Raw genomic sequence first — 21,424 nt, 5'->3', positions numbered from 1 at the left:
ACATTGCACTTTAACAGGCTAGGTATTAATAGCAGCTATTGCGCTGGACTATAGCCTAGCAAAACGTAGGGGGGGGGGTGTCAAACGTAGCAGATCACCATCTAGTGCTCAGGACCCTCTTATTGAGGTTCAGGAGGCTGGCTATCAGGAAGATCTTCCTAAATATTTGGAAGATACTTGTCACTCCTTCTATATCATAAGAGGATAAACATTACAAGACAGGTTGCTTGTGCACTCTCTTACTAAATTGGTTCGTTCAACCTTTTTGCTGCTTGCAGCGCAGGCTCTTGATGAACCCACCTCTAATTTGGGATCGTTAAAACCTACTCCATCTGGGGATACCTGTCCTATTCATGCATGGCTAAGGAAGCTTATGTATGCTGAATGGGAACATCCAAATAAACAATATTATCCTCCTAAGAGATTCTCCACACTTTATCCTATGTAAGAGGACTTCTATAAAAAAAAATGGGGGGGGGGGGGGTTCCAGCGATTGATGCTGCAATTGCCTCAGTAAACAAGAATCTCACATATCCGGTGGATAATTTTACAACAATGTTCCATGTACCATGTCACCACCATTATCTCCAATGTCTGTCTGCTTTTTCATAGATGTATTGTTCTCATGGCAAGTCTGCACCATCCTTTGTTCACCACCAGTGGTCTTGTAGGGCCTGTCCCTGCACCTTCTCTCTTTAGATACACATTGTACTCTTGTCCGTTCTCTTTTTGTGCCTGCACGGCGTGCGGGAGACTCCACAGACCCTTGCGATTGTCGTTCATGGCCTGTGGTTCGTTTGCCTGTTTAGCGCAGGGTTACCCTGCGCTCTTCCTGTTTGCGCTCCATCTTGGAGGGCAGGCGGCCGGACGTCCTGCACCTCGGTGACGTCACGACACGGGACATGTTTCTGCCCACTCTGTGGGCGGAGCCCCGCGCCGTCCCGTCAAGGAGCTCTCCAGACGGACTTGGGGCAGCCAATGGCTCACCAGTCCATCTCAAATGGCCTCAGCTGGGGAGGCTGCTGATGGCGCCTGTCCAGAGCTGACTACAATTAACCGCTCTGGGTTATTTAAGGCCTGCAAACGTGGCGAATAGCACGCCGTGTGTTGCACGCTGCCAAGCACTGTTCTGGTCTGCATGCTGCTTTCAGGTTAGCACTTCTCCCTCCAGGATACTTGCTATTATATACTTTATTACTCAGGCATACCTATTTGGTTGCTTACTACCATACCACTTTTCTTTTTTGTTAGACTTTTTATGCTGTACACTCCTGCCATTTGTTTTGCTGTTCTGGCTACATTACCAAACAGCTGAGCTCCTGCATTCCACTGCCATACTCAATGTTTTAAAGTTACTAGAGTACCTTTACCCCCTGCTGCTGACCATTGGTGTTTGCGCTAGACCTGTAAGTATCTTTATTACATGTAACTCTTATTATCAAGGGTGAAACTGTTGAGCTATGCACCTTTTTGTCTGTACTTACTTTTTTTTACGTTTATATTTTAGGCTATGTATTTACGAGATGCTTGTTTTGCCTAAGAAAAAGGACAGATAGTCCGAAACGTGTAGGCAATACTCTCTACATTACATATGGTCCAAGCCTGTTCTGGTTCAGCATTGTGAAGTGCTCTCTGTATATACGTAATACGCGTTACATTATTTTTCTTTATTAAAAATTATATATATATATATATATTTTTAACTACTGACTGGTCTATCTGAATTAATATCCCTATGGGTATTTGCTGTGCCTCGTGCACTAGGCTTTTTTTTCTTGTTATCCGGTGGATAATGCGCTAATGTTAAAGGATCCAACAGATAAAAAGTTGGAACTTCTTTCTAAAAGCCATATGTCTTTGGCAAGCTCAGTAGCGCAGCCGGTTCTTGCCGCAATTGGTGTATCCCAGTCCATTAAGGAACAGTTTGAGGAGATACTTAAAATTCTGCCTCATGAGCAGGCCCAGCAATGTGCTGGGGGTTTATCAGACGCACTGTGTTTTACAGTAAATGCTATGAAAGATTTTATCATTCAAGCCTCACGGCTTATGCTTAGACTAGTGCATTCTCGGCCTCAACCGACGGGTTCAAGGGTAAGACCCCAAGGGCAGCACCAGGGTCAGAAGAGATCTTGGGGCAGAAAGCACACAAAACAGAATGCTAAAGCCTCCTTATGAAGGGGCACCCCCGCTCACTCAGGTGGGAGAAGGCTCTTGCAATTCTCAAGGATCTGGCAGGAACAATGCCAAGACAGATTACAAACTAGAGTTCCGAGATTTTCCGTCTCCTCGTTTTCTAAGGCCAAACGTTCCCAAGGACCCCGAGGAAAAAAATCTCTCCTAGTGCTGGATCATTTATTATCCCAGTCGGTGATATCAGAGGTCCCCTTAGTGGAACAGGGCACAGGTTTTTATACAAACCTTTTCACGGTTCCAAAACCAAACAGAGAAGTAAGACCTATTCTAGATCTTAAAGATCTGAATCGGCACTTGATCATAAAGATGGCAATAGGAGTCCCTTGGACTCTGCCATTATGGCCAGACCTTCTCACACAAGGTCCGGTATTCCACCCTACCTTACAGGCGCTAAATTTAATGGTTTGGCTATTGAGACCCGCATTCTAAAGGATTGTGGGTTGTCACCTTCGGTAGTGTCTACCTTTGATTAATGTCAGGAAGCCAGCTTCCAGAGTCATTTACTATAGAGTCCGGAAGGCATATGTTTCTTGGTGTGGCTTCAGTCATTCCTATTAGTACTGTACCATTAAAGTGGACCTGTATTAGTTATAATATGTCATAGGTAGGATCCTTGATTTCCTGCAAGTGGGATTAGAGATGAAGCTGGCCTTGAGTACTATCGAGGGCCAGATCTTGGCCTTGTCAGTATTTTTTCAACAGCCTCTGGCTTCTCACTCTGGTGCGTAGCTTTCTTCAGGGGGTAACACAAATTATTCCCCCTATCAAGGTTGGGATTTAAACTTAGTCTTATTGGCTTTGCAGAATCAGCCTTTTGAGTCTTTACATGAAATTCCCTTGCTTCTTTTGACCAAAAAGATAATCTTTCTGGTTTCCATTTCTTCTGCTAGAGTATTAGAACTAGCTGCTCTGTCTTCTAAACAGCCATATTTGATCATGCATAAGGATAAGGTGGTGTTACGTCCTCATCCTGATTTCCTACCAAAGGTGGTGACAGGTTTTCACTTAAACCAAGATATTGTTCTTCCTTCTTTCTTCCCAGAGGCTCAATCTAGGGGTTTCCCCTGATGTAGTAAGAGCGGTCAGAGCGTATTTAAAGGCGACCGCCCAGATTCGCAAAACAGATGTTTTATTTGTACTGCCAGAAGGTCCGAAAAAGGGGACAGGCAGCATCAAAAGCTACTATTTCCAAATGAATTCGGAAAGTCATTATTCAGGCTTATGGTTTAAAGAAGAAAATTCCTCCTTTTCATGTTAACCACTTCGTGCCCAGGCCAATTCTGACATTTCTCTCCTACATGTAAAATTCCAAATTTTTTTGCTAGAAAATTACGTAGACCCCCCAAACATTATATATGTTTTTTAACCACTTTCAGACCGGACCAATTTGCTGGTCAAAGACCAGACCACTTTTTGCGATTCGGCACTGCGTCGCTTTAACTGACAATTGCGCGGTCGTGCGACGTGGCTCCCAAACAAAATTGACATCCTTTTTTTCCCACAAATAGAGCTTTCTTTTGGTGGTATTTGATCACCTCTGCGGTTTTTTTTTGCGCTATAAACAAAAATAGAGCGACAATTTTGAAAAAAACGCATTATTTTTTACTTTTTGTTATAATAAATATCGGTCAAAAATATATAAAAAACATTTTTTCCCTTTTAGTTTAGGCCGATACATATTCTTCATATTTTTGGTTAAAAAAAAATCGCAATAAGCGATTGATTGGTTTGCGCAAAAGTTATAGCGTTTACAAAATAGGGATAGTTTTATAGCATTTTTATTAATAATTTTTTATTTTTTTTACTAGTAATGGCGGCGATCAGCGATTTTTTTATTGTGACTGCGACATTGTGGGGGACCCATTGGACATTTTTGACACATTTTTGGGACCATTGTCATTTATACAGTAATCGCTGCTATATAAATGCAGTGATTCCTGTGTAAATGACACTGGCAGTGAAGGGGTTAACCAATGGGTGGCAGTGTAGAGGTTAAGTGTTCCTAGGGGTGTGTTACTAACTGTGGGGGGGTTGGGCTTTCATTTAGTGAACACTGATCTCTGCTCCAATCACATGGAGCAGAGATCAGCGTCACTAGTTGCTAGGCAGAATGGAGAAATGTTGTTTACAACGGCACTTCTCCATTCGGCCGCTCCGTGAGACGATCGCGGGGATGCCCGCGGCGATCGAGTCCGCGGGTCCCGCGACCGGACTCACGGGGGTCCCGACCAGCGTGGGAGCGCGCCGGCGGCGGCGCGCTCCCGATGGCAGGGCGGCAAATTTAAAGGGACGTACATGTACGCCCATTTGCCTGCCCGTGCCATTCTGTCGACGTACATCGTCGTGCGCTGGTCGGCAAGTGGTTAAGCAAAGACCCTAGAGAATACAATGGCGGTCATTGCAACTTTTTATCTTGCACGGTATTTGCGCAGCAATTTTTCAAACAAGTTTTTTTCAGAAAAAAAACTTTCATGCTTAAAAAAACAAAACAAAAAACAGTAAAGTTAGTGCAATTTTTTTGCATAATGTGAAAGAGGAGGATACGCCGAGTAAATAGATACCCAACATGTCACGCTTCAAAATTGCACGCGCTCGTGGAATGGTGCCAAACTTTGGTATTTAAAAATCCCCATAGGCGACACTTGAAATTTTTTTTTTTTACTAGTTACATGTTTTGGGCTACAGTGGAGGTCTAATTATTGCTCTCGCTCTAACGTTCGCGGCGATACCTCACATGTGCGGTTTGAACACAGTTTTCATATGTGGGCGGGACTTACGTATGCGTTCGCTTCTGTGTACGAGCTCACGGGGACAGGGGCGCTTTAAATTTTTTTTTTTTTGTTAATTTTATTTTAATTTTTTTAGTTTGACACTTAAAAAATAAAAATAAAAACAAAAAAAAAGTGGATGACTTTTATTCCTATTACAAAGAATGTAAACATCCCTTGTAATAGGAATATGGCACGATCTGACATATTTACAGTGAGATATGGGGTCAATAAGACCCCATATGTCACCTCTAGGCTGGGAAGAATAATAAAAAAAAAAAAAAAAAAAAAAAAAAAAACGATCCTGGCTTCCTAGCGAGATCGGCGCCGTTAATTTGAATACAGAGGCCGGGCGTGACGTCATAACATCGCGCCCAGCCTCCGAACGATCATAGAGACTCTATGGTAACTTGCGGGGGCCGGCGGATCCTGTGACCGACTCACCGATGGAAGTGGTGAGTCGGTACAAGCACCAGAGGGCGGGGGGGGGGGGGGCGCGTCCCCTCCCGCCGCCCGTAAGAACGATCAAGCGTTGGAACAGCCGCTATGATCCTCCTTATGGTGCAGGGAATCGCTGGCTGAAAACGCCGATATCTGAATGATGTCTGTGGCCTCAGGCATCATTCAAATATAACCACCGAAAGCCCATGACGTCAATAGACGTAGTATGGGCGCCAAGTGGTAAAGCACACTCAACCAGGGCGATTAGTGCCTCTTGGGTGGTGCATCATCAGGCATCTATGGCTCAGATCTGTAAGGCCGCAACTTGGTCTTCAGTTCATACGTTTACCAGATTTTATCAAATCGATGTTAAAGGTCATGAGGATATTGCCTTCGAGCGCAGTGTACTGCAGGCTGCAGTATGAGTCCTTTTGGCTTCTTTTTTTTTTGTTGCGTCTCCCTCCCTTCAGTTGCCATTGCTATGGGACATCTCACATAGTAAGTACTATGGCTCTGTGTCTCCTGATGTAAGAAAAGTAAACATGATTTTTAAAACGCCTTAACTGTAAAATCCTTTTCTTTGATGTACATCAGGGGACACAGAGGTCCCCTCCCTTCTTGGTGTACACTTGTATTGCTTGGCTACAAAACTGAGTACTCCCAGTAGTGGGAGCAGTTATATAGGGAGTACACTTCTTGCCTTAGGGCGTGCCAGTGTCCATCACCTATCGGTGGCCCCTATAACCCACATAGTAAGTACTATGTCCCCTGATATACATCAGAGAAGGATTTTACAGGTAAGCTGTTTTAAAAATCCTGTTTTTAACTTTGTGTTGGGACGCTTTCACACTGATGTGGTTCGGTTTTCGCTGCAGCTTGGTGTATTTTTTCATGCGGGTTACCTGTTCTTTGCATAGACTTCTATTAGATCAGGCGGCTTTGATGTGTTCTGAAAGCGCACCAAAAGTCCTGCATGCAGGAACTTTTGGTCTACTTTCAGAAAATGCACCAAACCACCCAGTGTTATAGAAGACTATAGCAAAGCATAGGTTACTTGCACAAAAACCACATATACACTGCGCTGCACCCACGCTGCAGAAAAATCACACCGCATTGGCGTGAAAGCCCCCTTATTAAGCATATAACCTTTATATGCAGGCAGTATTTAAATAAAGATATAATGTTTGGCAATTTGAATATGTTGGAAAAGTCAGCAATTTCCATTGGATATACTTTCCACATGACTGTAATTGGGCCATTTTCATACCAGCAATAAGGTAAAGTATTTGTGTAACTTTCATAATCACCGGTAGATTCCAGAGCTCCGTCCATTGCCATTTATAGTCATTTCGATTCCACCCTCAGGATTTCAATTGTGCTTTAGAAATCTTGTTAAGACATGGTGCTATTGTAGTTTATTACACCCCCCCCCCCCATTTGTATAGATTTAATAGTTATGCACTGCCAATACCTGTATGCTGCTTTTTGTAGTCTGTTTTTTGCATTGCAAAACGAACTGGCACGCCTACATTGGTCCCATGCCATTGGGTGTAAGGTTTGCTAAAAACATATTTCTGAGAACAAGTAGCGCAGAGATACTGGCTTGTGCTCACTTGCAATGTCAGGTTCCACTGAATCTTCTCCTCAATTCAGCTTGCCACAGTATACATTTTCAAAGAAAGGGGAACAGTTCTTAAATGATCAGATTTGCAATAATAGATACTGGATATGCTCACAGACTTACAGATTAAGTACTAAATGTCTGACCTTCATCTGCAGTGCTTGAACCAGTTGCATCACTTGAATTTCCATTGTAATGGCTTAAGTGATATGACCAGAAGTGGGGGTAGGTACCTACTAATATTAGGTTCCCACGCCCAAACGTCCAAAAGCGGGGGGGAGGTTGGTGGAGATAAAGTGGAACTTCCCTTTTTAGAGTGCAGTTCTGTTATGTTAAAGTGCACCTGTCCGCAGACTATGGACATTCAACTATTTATGAATTATGAACAAGCAGTAAAAGAGGCTTTAAAACAAGTCATTCCTGACTTCTGACTGCTTTTATTGTAAAGTTATTTTTTCCTAAAGATTCTTAAAGACCACAACAAATACTCTAGAGCAATTTTCAGCTCCTTTCTAAAGGCTTAGAAACAATTGTTTTGATTGTTTATCATATAGGGATAGTAGCTTGCTGGAATCTGCTCTTATAGAAAAAAGCTGAATTTATTACCTACAGTGCGATATGTGCATTGCTGTATGATGACTGGCCAAATCACAGCACGCTCTGCTAAAAGAGCCATTGGCCTTTGCTCAATCAAGGCTCAGATATACATACATACATACACACACGCACACATACATACACGCATGCATATGCACACACACACACACACACGCACTCTCACAAAAGTGAGTACACTCCTCACATTTTTGTAAATATTTGATTCTATCTTTTCATGTGACAACACTGAAGAAATTACACTTTGCTACAGTTTAAAGTAATGCTTGTATAACCGTGTAAATTTGCTGTCCCCTCAAAATAACGCACAGCTATTCGTGCCTAAACTGCTGACAATAAAAGTGAGTACACCCCTAAGTGAAAATGTCCAAATTGGACCAAAGTATCGATATTTTGTGTGTCCTCCATCATTTTCTAGCACTGCCTTAACCCTCTTGGGCATGGAGTTCACCAGAGCTTCACAGGTTGCCACTAGAGTCCTTTTCCACTCCTCCATGATGACATCATGGAGCTGGTGGATGTTGGAGACCTTGCGCTTCAACTTCCGTTCGAGGATGCCCCACATATATGCTCAATAGGGTTTAGGTCTGGAGACATGCTTGGCCAGTCCACCTTTAGCCTCAGCTTCTTTAGCAAGGCAGTGGTTGTCTTGGAGCTGTGTTTGGGGTCGTTATGTTGGAATACTGCCCTGCAGCCCAGTCTCCGAAGGGAGGGGATCATGCTCTGCTTCAGTATGTCACAGTACATGTTGGCATTCATGGTTCCCTCAATAAAATGTAGCTCCCCAGTGCCAGCAGCACTCATGCAGCTCCAAACCATGACACTCCCACCACCATGCTTGACTGTAGGCAAGATACTTGTCTTTGTTCTCCTCACCTGGTTGCTGCCACACATGCTTGACACCATCTGAACCAAATAAGTTTACCTTGGTCTCATCAGACCACAGGACATGGTTCCAGTAATCCATGTCCCTAGTCTGCTTGTCTTCAGCAAATGTTTGCGGGCTTTCTTGTGCATCATATTTAGAAGAGGCTTCCTTCTGGGAGACATTGCTGGATCTGGCAGCAGAGGAGGCTCTATATCCCTCTTCTATGAGTTTTTTAAGTGGTCCTCGATATCCACCTTGGGAAGGAAAAGAATTGTTCCCCTGCATATAAAGCCCTTCTGAACAGGAGGAGTATACAGGAGCCAGTCCACCCTGAGGATTTAAATCCCTTTACTCCCTACATGCTGTTTACCTTACAGCAGTAAGGTAATTTAGTACACCTATGGGTACTGTGGACACCGAAGTATCACCAGTGTTCTAAATCACACTGTCACCTGGTTGTGATCACCATTTTCACATGCTGCTATTTTGGAATATCCACCATATTTTCACTTTGGACCCTGATTTACTATTTGTTCACTATACTTATATTGCTTGCTTGGACTTTATTTATATTCAATTGTCTGGATGACTAGTTCCTATATCTATTTACACTTCTCAGTCTGGAACACAGTCACGTTTTTTTATATGCGAGTTTTGCTTGCCCACATATGTTTTGCTTGTGGTTTTTGTGTGTACCCTGAATATCTTTAATATATTTATTGATCAGCACATCGGCACTCTATGTAGTAATATACTGGTATATAGTCTATTTATTTTATTTGCTATACAGTATATTCTAGACACATTATTGTTTAGATTTGTAATCACTTCACTATAGTGTATTATTAACACTAACATATTAGGAGCGCAACACCAATATTTTTTTTTTTTCACTTTTCCTTCTGGGATCGCAGCTATGCGGACCAATTTAATGCAGTGAGCGGGTTATGGTCTAAGTACTGACAGGCGGATCCCTCCACCCCTTCAACCTTTGCAGCAATGCTGGCAGCACTTATACGTCTATTTCCCAAAGACGACCTCTGGATATGACGCTTAGCATGGTCACTCATTTCTTTGGTTGACCATGGCGAGGCCTGTTCTGAGTGGAACCTGTCCTGTTAAATCGCTGTATGGTCTTGGCCACCGTGCTTTTTAATCTTTTTCTAGCCTAGACCATCTTTCTTTAATCATACATCACGGGACACAGTGCCAGAGTAATTCCTATGCGGGTTATAGTCCACCTTCAGGTGCTGGACCCTGGCACACCCTAAACAGGAAGTTGCCTCCCTATGTAGCCCCTCCCATACCAGGAGCATCTCCATTTTTTTTCCGCCAGTGTCTAAGGTGTCATGAGTGAAGATGTGCTGTGCTGAGCTCCACTGGAGCAATCCTTGCTGGGGCTAGCTTTGCAGTCGGATCCATTTAAAGTGTCTTTTAGGCCGAATTGAATGGTACCCAAGCCTCCTGTCTGAAGAAACAGGGTTTTGCCTGTAAACACTTCTCTCTTTAGAGAGTTGGACCCCGGGATCCAGTACTTTTGGTATTAAGGCCATAAAGTTTTACTGGCGGTGGTGCTATTACAGGTCCATGATTGTTGGTTTTCCCCCGAGGATTCCCGGCTCCTGAAGGTTTAACTGAACCCACCATGAAGGGGGAAGATTGGGTCTGTTGGTTTTTACTACAGAAAACCCTGCGGCGGGAAAGGTAAAGAGTTTTCTAAGAAATTTTTGAATTTTCTTATGAAATGTCTCCTTTTAATAAGTACATTTTGTCATGCCTATGTGTCACGGCTGGGGGCTGTATGGAGCTCATACCTTCTCATGCTTCCTTAAGAGATCACAGTGTTCGGTGCAGCAGGCTTCTTTTTCTCTCCAGCATGCAGCAGACCTCCGGTAAGTCGGGGGGGGGGGTGTGTTTCTTCTCCAGACACTCCCCACCTGTGCTGTATTCTCCCCCTCTTCACAAGGAGGGGGAGAATACAAGGTGGTGGAGGGACACAAGAGCGTAAAGGAGCATGAAAGCGGTTTGGTGACACAAGCATTCGTTTTGACATGTTTACTATTGCATCAGGCTCAGCGTTAATAGCAGCAGCAGTGGCTGACTATTGCTGGTAGTACCTCTGCTTTTTGCATCGGGCTATGTTCAGAAGGGGGGTTTAAACACCCCAAAAAAGGAGCTAAAAGAGTTTCCCTCAAGCTCTGGAAAGCCTACTCTACAAATGTCATCCCCCCTGAGAGGGGGTGGCTGGTCAGAGTGAGCATCGGGGCCATGAAATATTTACAACTGTTTTCAACACTGCAGCCCCTATTCATTTTACTCTTTCCTCAGCCATGGTAGGTTTAAAAAAAAAAGAAAAAAGTTTAGCAACTTTAATTGTATCCCAGTGTGGTCAAGATTTGACAGGTTCTCTTCCATTTTCCTAGGGGCAGGAGCAGACTAATTCCCTCAGGGGACTGTGGTGAGGCTGATAACTCCTCTTCTGAAGTGTCAAATGCAGGAGAGTCAGCTTTCACAATCTGTAAGATTGAGTGTACAATTTCTTGCTGAATGATCCGCTCCACATTTATCTACCCTTAACTGAGTATTTGGGTTCACTAAAGCCTCAAGCTGTGGATGCTTTTTCCTGTCCATCCATTGTTGGAAAAGTTTTTTGTATCTGGAGGATCCCAGATGAGCATTATTTTTACTTTCTAAAAAGTTTTCACACTTTATCCTATGGTAGAGAATATTCACTAAGTAGGGTGCACCAGCAACTAACGCTGCTATCTTTTTGTGAGTAAGTTTGACTTGTCCGGCAGACAATACTCACATACTTAGGGATCCAACGCTGGATGGAATTTCTCTGGCAGGTTGAGTGTCTCAGCCTGTGCTGAAAGTAATTGAGTAATCGTTGACAGACCAGTTTAAACAGGCGTGCAATGTTATCCTGCTCAGCAGGTCCAGGAGGCAGCTTTATGTTTGCGATAGTTGCTATGACAAATTCTATCCTTTTAGGCCTCGCTCCCTTCGCTAAGTGGCACGCAACAAGCTCCTGGCTAGTCTTCCTTTTTGCAGTGAAATGGCTATCTGGGGATATTTTGGATTCTCTGTCCAAAGAATTTCTACTAAAAGAAAGATACCTCTTTTGCCATTTAAGTGAAGGAGTAAACGTATTTTTTTATTTCAAAGCTCTTTCTTCTGTGCCAGGGGCATTAGCCTCCAGGCAGTCACGATGGCTTCAAAGGGTAATCCTCAGGGTTAACCCCAGGCACAAAAGAGGTCTTGGAGGAGGAAGCCTACAAGATACTGTAGTCTCCTTATGAATAGGTGCCCCCTCTTGCTCAATAGGAAGAATTCTTCTGCAGTTCTCAGGGATCTGGCAGGAGGCGTGTCAAGACGAATGGGGGTCTTCCTCAATAGCTTCAAGGTACAAACTGGAGTTCCAAGAGATTCCGTCTCCTCTTTTTCTCAGATCATACGTTCCTAAGGATCCAGAGAAAAAAAAAATCTCTCAATCATTGGACCATCTTTTGGCAGAAAGTGTTCATGGTGGCCCCCATGTAAGAGCAGAGGTTGGTTAAATCCAAATGGACATTCTGGATCTCAACAATCTAAAATAAAATTCCTGAATATAATCTTTTTTGCATGAAGTCAATCTAATCTGTTATCTCCATCCTACAAGGAGGAGAACTTCTGGCGTCAATCAACATCAAAGATGCATGTCTCCATATGCCTGTTCCCTTGCACACTAGTAATATCTACTTTCAAAGTGGAAAATCTTCATTTTCAGTGTGTAGCTCTGCTTTCTGATCTAGCTGCTGTACCTCGAGTACAAGGGTTCTTGCTCCTCTTCTAGCTAGATTGAGGGCTCAAAGGTATAACAATTATGGTTTGCCTAGTCGATCTGTTCTTGATAGACCAGTTGGTAGCCCGCTTAGACCAAAGTATGGTCACCACATTTGACTACCTGGAATATCTAGGTCGGATTCTCAACCTAGGAGGAATCTTCTTTAAAACCATGAAGATAGTACTTGGGTCTGATCATAGGTACACGCAAAAAAGGGTATTCGTACCCCAGGCAAAGATCAGCGCCATAAAGGAACAGATTAAGGTAGTCGAACCAAGATGAATTTCTCCTTTTCAACTTTGCATGAGGTTGTTGGGAAAGATGGTGGCTTCATTCGTGGCCATTCCTTATGCCCAGTTTCATTCTAGAATGCTGCAAAACAGTATCCTATTGGCTTAAAGCAAAGGGTTCAGGCTCTACATTCCCAATGGGTCTGACTCCAAAGCCTATGGTCACATTCCTCTTGTAGGTCTTCATCATGGCCTGGTAGGTATCTGTACCCCTGTGGTGGGGGGGGCATATTAGTTCCGCTGCGCTGTCTGATCATTGGGCGTAGTCTATTGAAGGCATGATGCGGTCGAAACGCGTTGGAGTTTCTTATGATTTTCTACAGTTACTATGGGACTTTTTAATGTTCACTGCACCACTGTATAATTATGTTTGCCTACCAGTTTCTGCTATAGAGCTTGTGCCTTGACAGTTGTGCTTTTGTATGCTATTCTCTGTAATAAACTATTTCGAATTTGTTTGCTGCAATACAAAACCCCACAGGGAAATTCTCCACATTTTTTGCGCTTTCATTGGGGCGTGCAGCTAATTATTGCTCATTTATTGTATTTTTTTTTTTTTGTTTTATGTAGAGCAACTATTCTTTTTTTCAGATCCTCAGATTTCTTTGCCATGAGGTGCCATGTTGAACTTCCAGTGACCAGTGTGAGAGTGATAACACCAAATTTAATACACCTGCTCCCCATTACACCTGACACCTTGTATCACTCACAAGTCACATGACGGCGGGGAGGGAAAATAGGTAATTGGGCCCAATTTGGACATTTTCACTTAGGGTTGTACTCACGTTTGTTGCCAGAGGGTAGACATTAGTGGCTATTTTATTATGTTATGTTATTATTATGTTATTTATTATGTTGTTATTTTGAGGGGACAGCAAATTGACACTGTTATACAAGCTGTACACTCACTACTTTACATTGTAGCAAAGTGCCATTTCTTCAGTGTTGTCACATGAAGATACAATAAAATATTTACAAAAATGTGAGGAGTGTACTGTATTTTGTAAACTTTGAACATAATCTTTCTCCACAATGCTTGTAATACAAAGGTGAATGAGGGCTAATTTCTACTGCATTTTCAGGATATCCACCTTGAGTGTGCATGCTTGTAAGCACAAGGTCATTTTAAAAGAGAAGTATGTATTTATTTATTTTTATTTTTTTCAATCCATACTTACCTATGTGAATGCAGCATCAGACTGATGCTGCATCTCTCCCCAGTCGTCTCTGCACTGAGAACCTAAACATCACCGATGGCTCGTTTTTCACAGATCCCCGAGAGGAGAGCTGCTGCCAGTCAGTCAGCGTCTCTCCTCTCTGCTTCTCCACGCTCACTGGAGCGCTGAGCTGTGGAGGGGTGAGAAGCGTCCGTCTCAGCGACTCGCTGAGACTGCCATCAATCAAGGCAGCTGGTGGATTCAGACTTGGAAAATAAGGATGACATGCTGCCTCGACTGATGGCAGTGACCTCAGCGCAGAGTGAACTGAAGACCGCTCTCTGCTTAAAACAGGTCACAGGAGTGCAAAACTAATTGCACTCCTGTAACCCAGAGGTGAAGCCCAGCCTGTTTCTATAGACAATTTTTTTTTTCCTTTTTAAGAAATACATTAGAACAGAGGCTGAATTATTCTGGACCCGATGAGTTATGCTGCTGTCGTCTAGGGATTTGACACTGACAAACAAAGCTATAAAGACAGCCCATTATAACACCTCCCACTCCCAGTATTCCCCATTTTCTGCTACTGTACAAGGAGAAGAGTATGTCTTTTTTCGCTGCTCTGATAGAAGCTATAAACTTTTCTTTTCATCAAGATTATTTTCTTCTAGCAAGTTTCTTCAGAAGCTGCATAGCCACTGGTGCTCCAATTTGAAGTTTTGCAGCTCAGTTGACCCTTTGCATTCTCTTATCAGTACTAGTATCATAGAGGTCAAAAGAAACGTGCTAATAAAACAATGATGGATCATTTTAGAATATAAAATAATGCAATGATACTATAAAGTGTCAATCCAATGTTCTCTAAGAATAACACTGAAAAATAAAGTCCAAGTACAAAATGAGTGTGCAAAAAACGTAATCCTCTCCTTAAATGTTTAAAAGCAGCCGTGTAGATAGCGAACATCCATCACCATTAGAACATGCCAGCTGTGACAATTCATAGGACTCCCCAATGAAAGAAGTCAGTGGAGCATATGGCCAAACATCCTGGCCAGGGTTTTCCCAAAGCTCTTGTACAGGATTTACTTGAGGACCATGGCGTGTTTACTTCGCATGGATTAAACGTGGATGTAGATGTAAATGAGAGATAATATATATATATATATATAACAGGAGGCTGAGGCTTGATTGCCGCTCCGAATGACCAGCCTGTGTATGTATATGTATGGTTATATACAGTATCTCACAAAAGTGCGTGCACCCCTCTCACATTTTTTTGTAAATATTTTATTCCATCTTTTCATGTGACAACACTGAAGACATTACACTTTGCTACAATGTAAAGTAGTGCTTGTACAGCTTGTATAACGGTGTAAATTTGCTGTCCCCTCAAAATAACTCAACACACAGCCATTAATGTCTAAACCACTGGCAACAAAAGTGAGTACACCCCTAAGTGAAAATGTCCAAATTGGACCCAAAGTGTCAATATTTTGTGTGGCCACCATTATTTTCCAGCACTGGCTTAACCCTCTTGGGCATGGAGCTCACAAGAGCGCCACAGGTTGCCACTGGAGTCCTCTTCCACGCCTCCATGATGACATCATTGAGCTGGTGGATGTTAGAGACCTTTCGCTCCTTCATCTTCCATTTGAGGACACCCCACGGATGCCTGGCCAGTCCATCACCTTTACCCTCAGCTTCTTCAGCAAGGCAGTGTTTGTCTTGGAGGTGTGTTTGGGCTTATGTTGGAATATTGCTCTGTGCCCCGATCTCCTAAGGGATGGGATCATGCTCTGCTTCAGTATGTCACAGTACATGTTTGCATTCATGGTTCCCTCAATTAACTGTAGCGCCCAGTCCTGGCAGCACTAATGCGGCCCAGACCATGGCACTCCCACCACCATGCTTGACTGTAGGCAAGACACACTTGTCTTTGTACTCCTCACCTGGTTGCCGCCACACACGCTTGACACCATCTGAACCAAATAAGTTTATCTTGACCTCATCAGACCACAGGACATGGTTCCAGTAATCCATGTCTGTAGTCTGCTTGTCTTCAGCATACTGTTTGCAGGCTTTCTTGTGCATCATCTGTAGAAGATGTTGTCCTTTCTGGGATGACAGCCATGCAGACCAGTTTGATGCAGTTTACGTCATATGGTCTGAGCAATGACAGACTGATCCTCCCACTTCAACCTCTGCAGCAATACTGGCTGCACTCGTACATCTATTTCCCAAAGACAGCCTCTGGATATGATGCTGAGCACGTGTACTCAACTTCTTTGGTCGACCATGGCGATGCCTGTTCTGAGTGGAAGCTCTCCTTTTAAACTGCTGTATGGTCTTGGCCACCTTTCTGTAGCTCAATTTAAGGGTCTTATAGCCTAGGCCATCTTTATGTAGAGAAACCTATTTTTTTTTTTTTTTTTTTTTTTTTTCTGATCCTCAGAGAGTTGTTTGCCATGAGGTGCTATGTTGAACTTCCAGTGACCAGTATGAGAGAGTGATAACACCAAATTTAACACCCCTGCTCCCCATTCACACCTGAGACCTTGGAACACGAATGAGTCACATGACACCAGGGAGGGAAATGGCTAATTGGGCCCAATTTGGACATTTTCACTTAGGGGTGTACTCTTGTTGCCAGCAGTTTAGACATTAACGGCTGTGTGTTATTTCAAGGGGACAGCAAATATACATTGTTATACAAGCTGTACACTCAGTACCTTACATTGTAGCAAAGTGTAATTTCTTCAGTGTTGTCACATGAAAAGGTAAAATAAAATATTTACAAAAATGTGAGGGGTGTACTCACTTTTGTGAGATACTGTGTGTGTGTGTGTGTGTGTGTGTGTTTATATAATTTTATTTTCTTACATCAGGGGACACAGCCATAGTAAGAGCTATGTGGGTTATATCGGCATATCAGGTGCTGGACACTGGCACGCCACTTAAGGCGTGAACTTCCCCCATATAACCCCTTCCATTACTGGGAGTCCTCAGTTTTTTCTCCAGTGTCTTAGGTGTTGGTCACAAGTAAAGATGCGCTGTGCTCCTCTGGAATATCCTTACTGGGGCCAGCTATGCGACTGGATCCATTCAAGGTGTCTTTTCCAGGCCGAATTGGATGGTGCCCGGGCCTCGTGTCTGAAGAAACGAGGTTTTACCTGTAACGCTTCTCTTTTTAGAGAGCTGGACCCTGGGATCCAGTATTTGTTTTTTTTCAGCCATATTCCTGGCAGGGTGCTTTATGGGCCCAGAACTGCAGATCCCCCTATTTAAGAGGGCCCCATTCTCTGAAGGTTTTTTCCTAACGGAGCCCACCGTAAGAGGTGACGATTGGGTCTGTTATTCAGAACCTGCAGCTGGATAAGGTAAGGGAGACTCCTCAAGAATTTTTCTAGTTCTAGTAGGTTTTCTCCTTTTAAGTAAATGTATGCTATGCCTATAGTCTCCACCGGGGGCTGCCAAGAGCACATACCTTTTCATGCATTGTCTGTCTGCTGCTGTCCACGCTCTATGCTTCTCTAGCCATGCTCCAGGAAGGATGAAGGTAAGGTTTTTTTTTCCTTCTGGGATTCTCCCTCCACGGATTACGGGGCTGAGACAGGCCTGGGCAGAGAGCGGTAATGTACCCCGCCGCCGTCCGCCCCGTCCACCACCGTGTCCACCAGGTGTGGTACCTCTACCTTTTGTTACTTTGCACTAGAGCTGCAACTAACGATTAATTTGTCTGTCGACTAATCTATCGATTTATTTTTTCGATTAGTCAACGACTATCCGATTATTATTTATTAATTTTTTTAAATGAATCTACTGTGTTCTTTTTGTAATTGGATAATAATCCTTTGGATAACTTTACAAAAAAATTATACGTACAACTTCTAAATATAATATTTCAACTTTTATTAAATTTTTTCCAAAAAGTACTTCAATGTGGTAAAGTTTTTACAGTTTAAAAAAGTGCCAAAAATAAAATGTAAACACTTTAGCATCAGGCACGAATAATGGTTATGCCATTACCATTAATTCAGAGCCTGAAGCATTAAAAAAAATGCCATATAAAAATGCTACAAAAGCACTGCTGCTCATGCTCAACACTGAAGTGTGTACAAAACACATGAAAGACATAATATACCAAAATAAAGTGCCCAAAAATAAAAAGGTAATGCTTTAGGGCATGAGGCATGAAAATTCCATATAAATTCTGCCTAGCACTTTACAAAAGATGCATTCTGAAGGCATTATGTGTGGTTGAGTAGTAAGGTAACACAATGCCTTCAGAATGCATCTTTTGCAAAGTGTTAGGCAGAATTTATATGGCATTCTGCCTCTTGACCTAAAGTGTTGTTGTTTTAACACCACAAAAATGCTGGTCAACATACAATAACACTATGTATTGTAATTGTAATCATCATTGATTGAATTAAATACATAGTGTTATTGTAGAGAGTGCTGATTGAGCAGTATTTATGTGGTGTGTTACTTTAATTGTAATGTAAAACATACCTGAGGAGGTAACATAGTTTTCAAGAAGGAGCCATATCCAACAAAAGCGCTGCTGCTCTGAGTCTGAACTGCTGCTCAACACTGTGCAAAAACACAAGTTCCCAAAAATAAAACGTAACGCTTTAGGGCATGAGGCATGAAAATGCCATATAAATTCTGCCTAACACTTTGCAAAAGATGAATTCAGAAGGCATTGTGCTGGGTAACCTTACTACTCCTCAACCACACATGCCTTCAGAATGCATCTTTTGCAAAGTGTTAGGCAGAATTTATATGGCATTATGCCTCTTGACCTAAAGTGTTGTTGTTTAACACCACAAAAATGCTGGTCAACATACAATAACACTATGTAATTGTAAACATTGATGATTGAATATATAGTGTTATTGTAGAGTCAGAGTGCTGATTGAGCAGTATTTTTGTGGTGTTACTTTAATTGTAATGTAAAACATAACTGAGGAGGTAACCGTTTTTAAGGAAGGAAGCAAGGAGGAACCAAGCCCACCAAAAGCACTGCTCAACACTGTGGCTGTGCAAAAATATGGCCAATACAACACTGAAGGCAGCCATGAGCCATCTCAACATAAATACACTAATACAGCCCAACAAGAACACAACACAGTCATGACAAGTGCAAAAGGTTGGGGGGCCTGTGTTACTTCCTCCATTACAATGCTATATTTTAGCATTGCAATGGAGGAAGGTTAGCATATCAACATGCTCTGATGTTAGGCTTGCTCTTTTTTTTTTTAGTCATAATGTTGCCAGCAACTGAGAAAAGCCTTTCAGATGGTGTTGATGTTGCAGGCACAGACAAGTAACTCTTTGCCAGCATGGCCAAGATGGGAAACCTCTTTTCATTTTCCTTCCACCATTTAAGCGGATTTTCTTCCTTTAGAATAGCCTTCTCACTGAAATACATGTTGAAGTAACTGATCAATACAACCTATTATTGTCAGTTATGTATTACTTTGTCTAGTCCCTATAGTTTAGTCTATCTATACCCTGAGCACATGCTATCGTTAATATCACAATACTATAACAATTAGCTATGAAACCAAATACACAGTCTAAGATCAATCAAATCTGATTTATTTCCCAAGGAAATAAGAAAGCTTACATAAGGTATCAATAGAAGTTACCAGAGTACATAACATACAATCAAAATACAATACAAGCATTATACTTATCAGACCCTCGTGACTGGACCTCCTGATGGAATGAGAGGCAGCTCCCATTGATGAACCCCTTTTTGATAAACACACCTCAGCCACACCACACCCCATTGCCCACCCTCCTTTGCCTGTGGACCAATCAGTGTCTCTGGGGCGTCTCCTCCCTCAGGCTAAATATCTCTGACAGTCCTGCCATAATTGGCCTCTGGGGGGCAGGGTTTGCCCATGAATTGTAACTGGTCCGACTGGGTTCACATCTTGTGATTCGATCTCGGACGCCCTTCCCGCTCATTAGTTATCCTTTTGTCCTTACAGACAGACCGGCGCCGTCATTGTCCTAAATCTCTTTGAAGCTCCGTGCACACCAGGTGGGCTGAATAGAACTCATTCTGCTATGCAGCTTCTGTTTGGTGCCACATTCCTCTATGCCTTTAAACATGTGGGACTGCAAATATCAATATGGCTGAGTTCAGTTGTACAAACAGATGTGTAGAACTTTATATGTATAACATTAATTCATGTTCGATTCCAACACATGTGTATCTCATTCCGCACAACTTCACTGTGGGTTTCTTGATCTTGGATGTGACCAGTGTCATCCTCGCCATTACTGTGGTGGTAATCTGAAGAACCGAGCAAAGTGTCTAACAGACACTTGCCTCTTCTCAGAAAATTTCATGTCTGCACTGGTTGACAGTTGTTCCTCACATGGATGTTGCATTTGCTCTTCCTCGTATCTTCTTTTCACTTCAAGAGCAAGAGCTTGGACCTTGAGGTGAACTTTTAACCACTTGCCGACCGCCTCACGCCGATCTACGTCATCAGAATGGCACGGGCAGGCATAAGCACATATATGTACGTCCTTTGCCTCCCGCGGGTCGGGGGCCCGATCGGGCCCCCGCCCGGTGCCTGCGGCGGTCGGTTTTCGTTCGGGAGCGATCCCGGACGAGGGGACAGCCATTCATTCATGGCCACCCCCTCGCGATCGCTCCCGACGAATGGAAATCCCCGGTGACATCACTTCCTCTCCTGTAATGTAAACACAGGAGAGGAAGTGATGTATTCTCTCCTCCGTGTCGGTATTTTTCGTTCCGACACGGAGGAGAGCGGATCAGTGAGTTGCACCAACACATCCCACACACAGTAGAACATGCCAGGCACACTCACACCCCCCCTTTACCCCCCGATCACCCCCCCAATTACCCCTGCCCCCCAGTCACAGTGACACCAATGTCATTTTTTTTTTTTTTTTTTTTTTTTTTGCATTGGTGTCATTTGTGACTGTAATAACTGTTAGGGCAGTTAGGGTTAGCCCCCTTTAGTTCTAATGTACCCCCCTAACCCCCCCAATAAAGGTTTAACCCCGTGATCACCCCCCGTCGCCAGTGTCACTAAGGCTGGGTTCACATTGCAGCGGTTTATGAGAACGAATGTGATTCGCACCGCACTGCAGTGCAAATCACATCCGATCTCTGTGCGATTCGAGTTCAGCCATTCGCCGCACCCGCCGCACCCGCCACACCCGCCGCACCCGCCGCAAATTCGCACGGGACCCTTTTTTTGGCCCGCAGCAGAATCGGATCGCATGGGTGTTCACACCATGCGATCCGAGTTTGCAGATCGCACTGCGATATGCGAACTGATCTGGGGGTGTCAGTAACATTTCACTGACACTCCCAGCAGTTCGCATAGGGCAGTGTGAACTGCCGCCGGGAGGCATGCGATGCGGGAACCCGCCGCGGATTCGCGGCGTTTCCGCATCGCTCCAGTGTGAACCCAGCCTAATAAGCGATCATTTTTCTGATCGCCGTATTAGTGTCACAGGTGACGCTAGTTAGGCAGGTAGGTATTTAGGTTCGCCGCAGCTTTTTATAGCGCTAGGGACCCCCATATACTACCGCATAAAGCCCCCTGATTGCCCCCTAGTTAACCCTTTCACCAGTGATCACCATATAACT

General features: G+C 43.4%; 1 protein-coding gene across 2 annotated transcripts in view; it reads left to right on the top strand.

Annotated features, from left to right (window-relative positions):
* GNA11 (G protein subunit alpha 11) overlaps positions 1-21,424 on the top strand; it is a 178,677-nt gene that overhangs the window by 142,913 nt on the left and 14,340 nt on the right. The window contains exon 7 of one of the 2 annotated variants that reach the window (XM_077475588.1): positions 13,214-13,606. The exons of the other annotated variant lie outside the window; for it this stretch is intronic. Coding sequence (XP_077331714.1) covers positions 13,214-13,236 — 23 coding nt within the window. The 3' untranslated portion in view covers positions 13,237-13,606. Of the gene's footprint in view, positions 1-13,213; positions 13,607-21,424 lie in introns of those variants that run through there. 2 annotated transcript variants of the gene reach the window in all.

The sequence above is a fragment of the Lithobates pipiens genome, unplaced genomic scaffold (genome assembly GCF_037356315.1).
Source record: "Lithobates pipiens isolate NorthernLeopardFrog02 unplaced genomic scaffold, aLitPip1_a1.2 Scaffold_13, whole genome shotgun sequence".
Classification (NCBI taxonomy): domain Eukaryota; kingdom Metazoa; phylum Chordata; class Amphibia; order Anura; family Ranidae; genus Lithobates; species Lithobates pipiens.
This window is presented reverse-complemented; position numbering and strand designations above follow the sequence as displayed.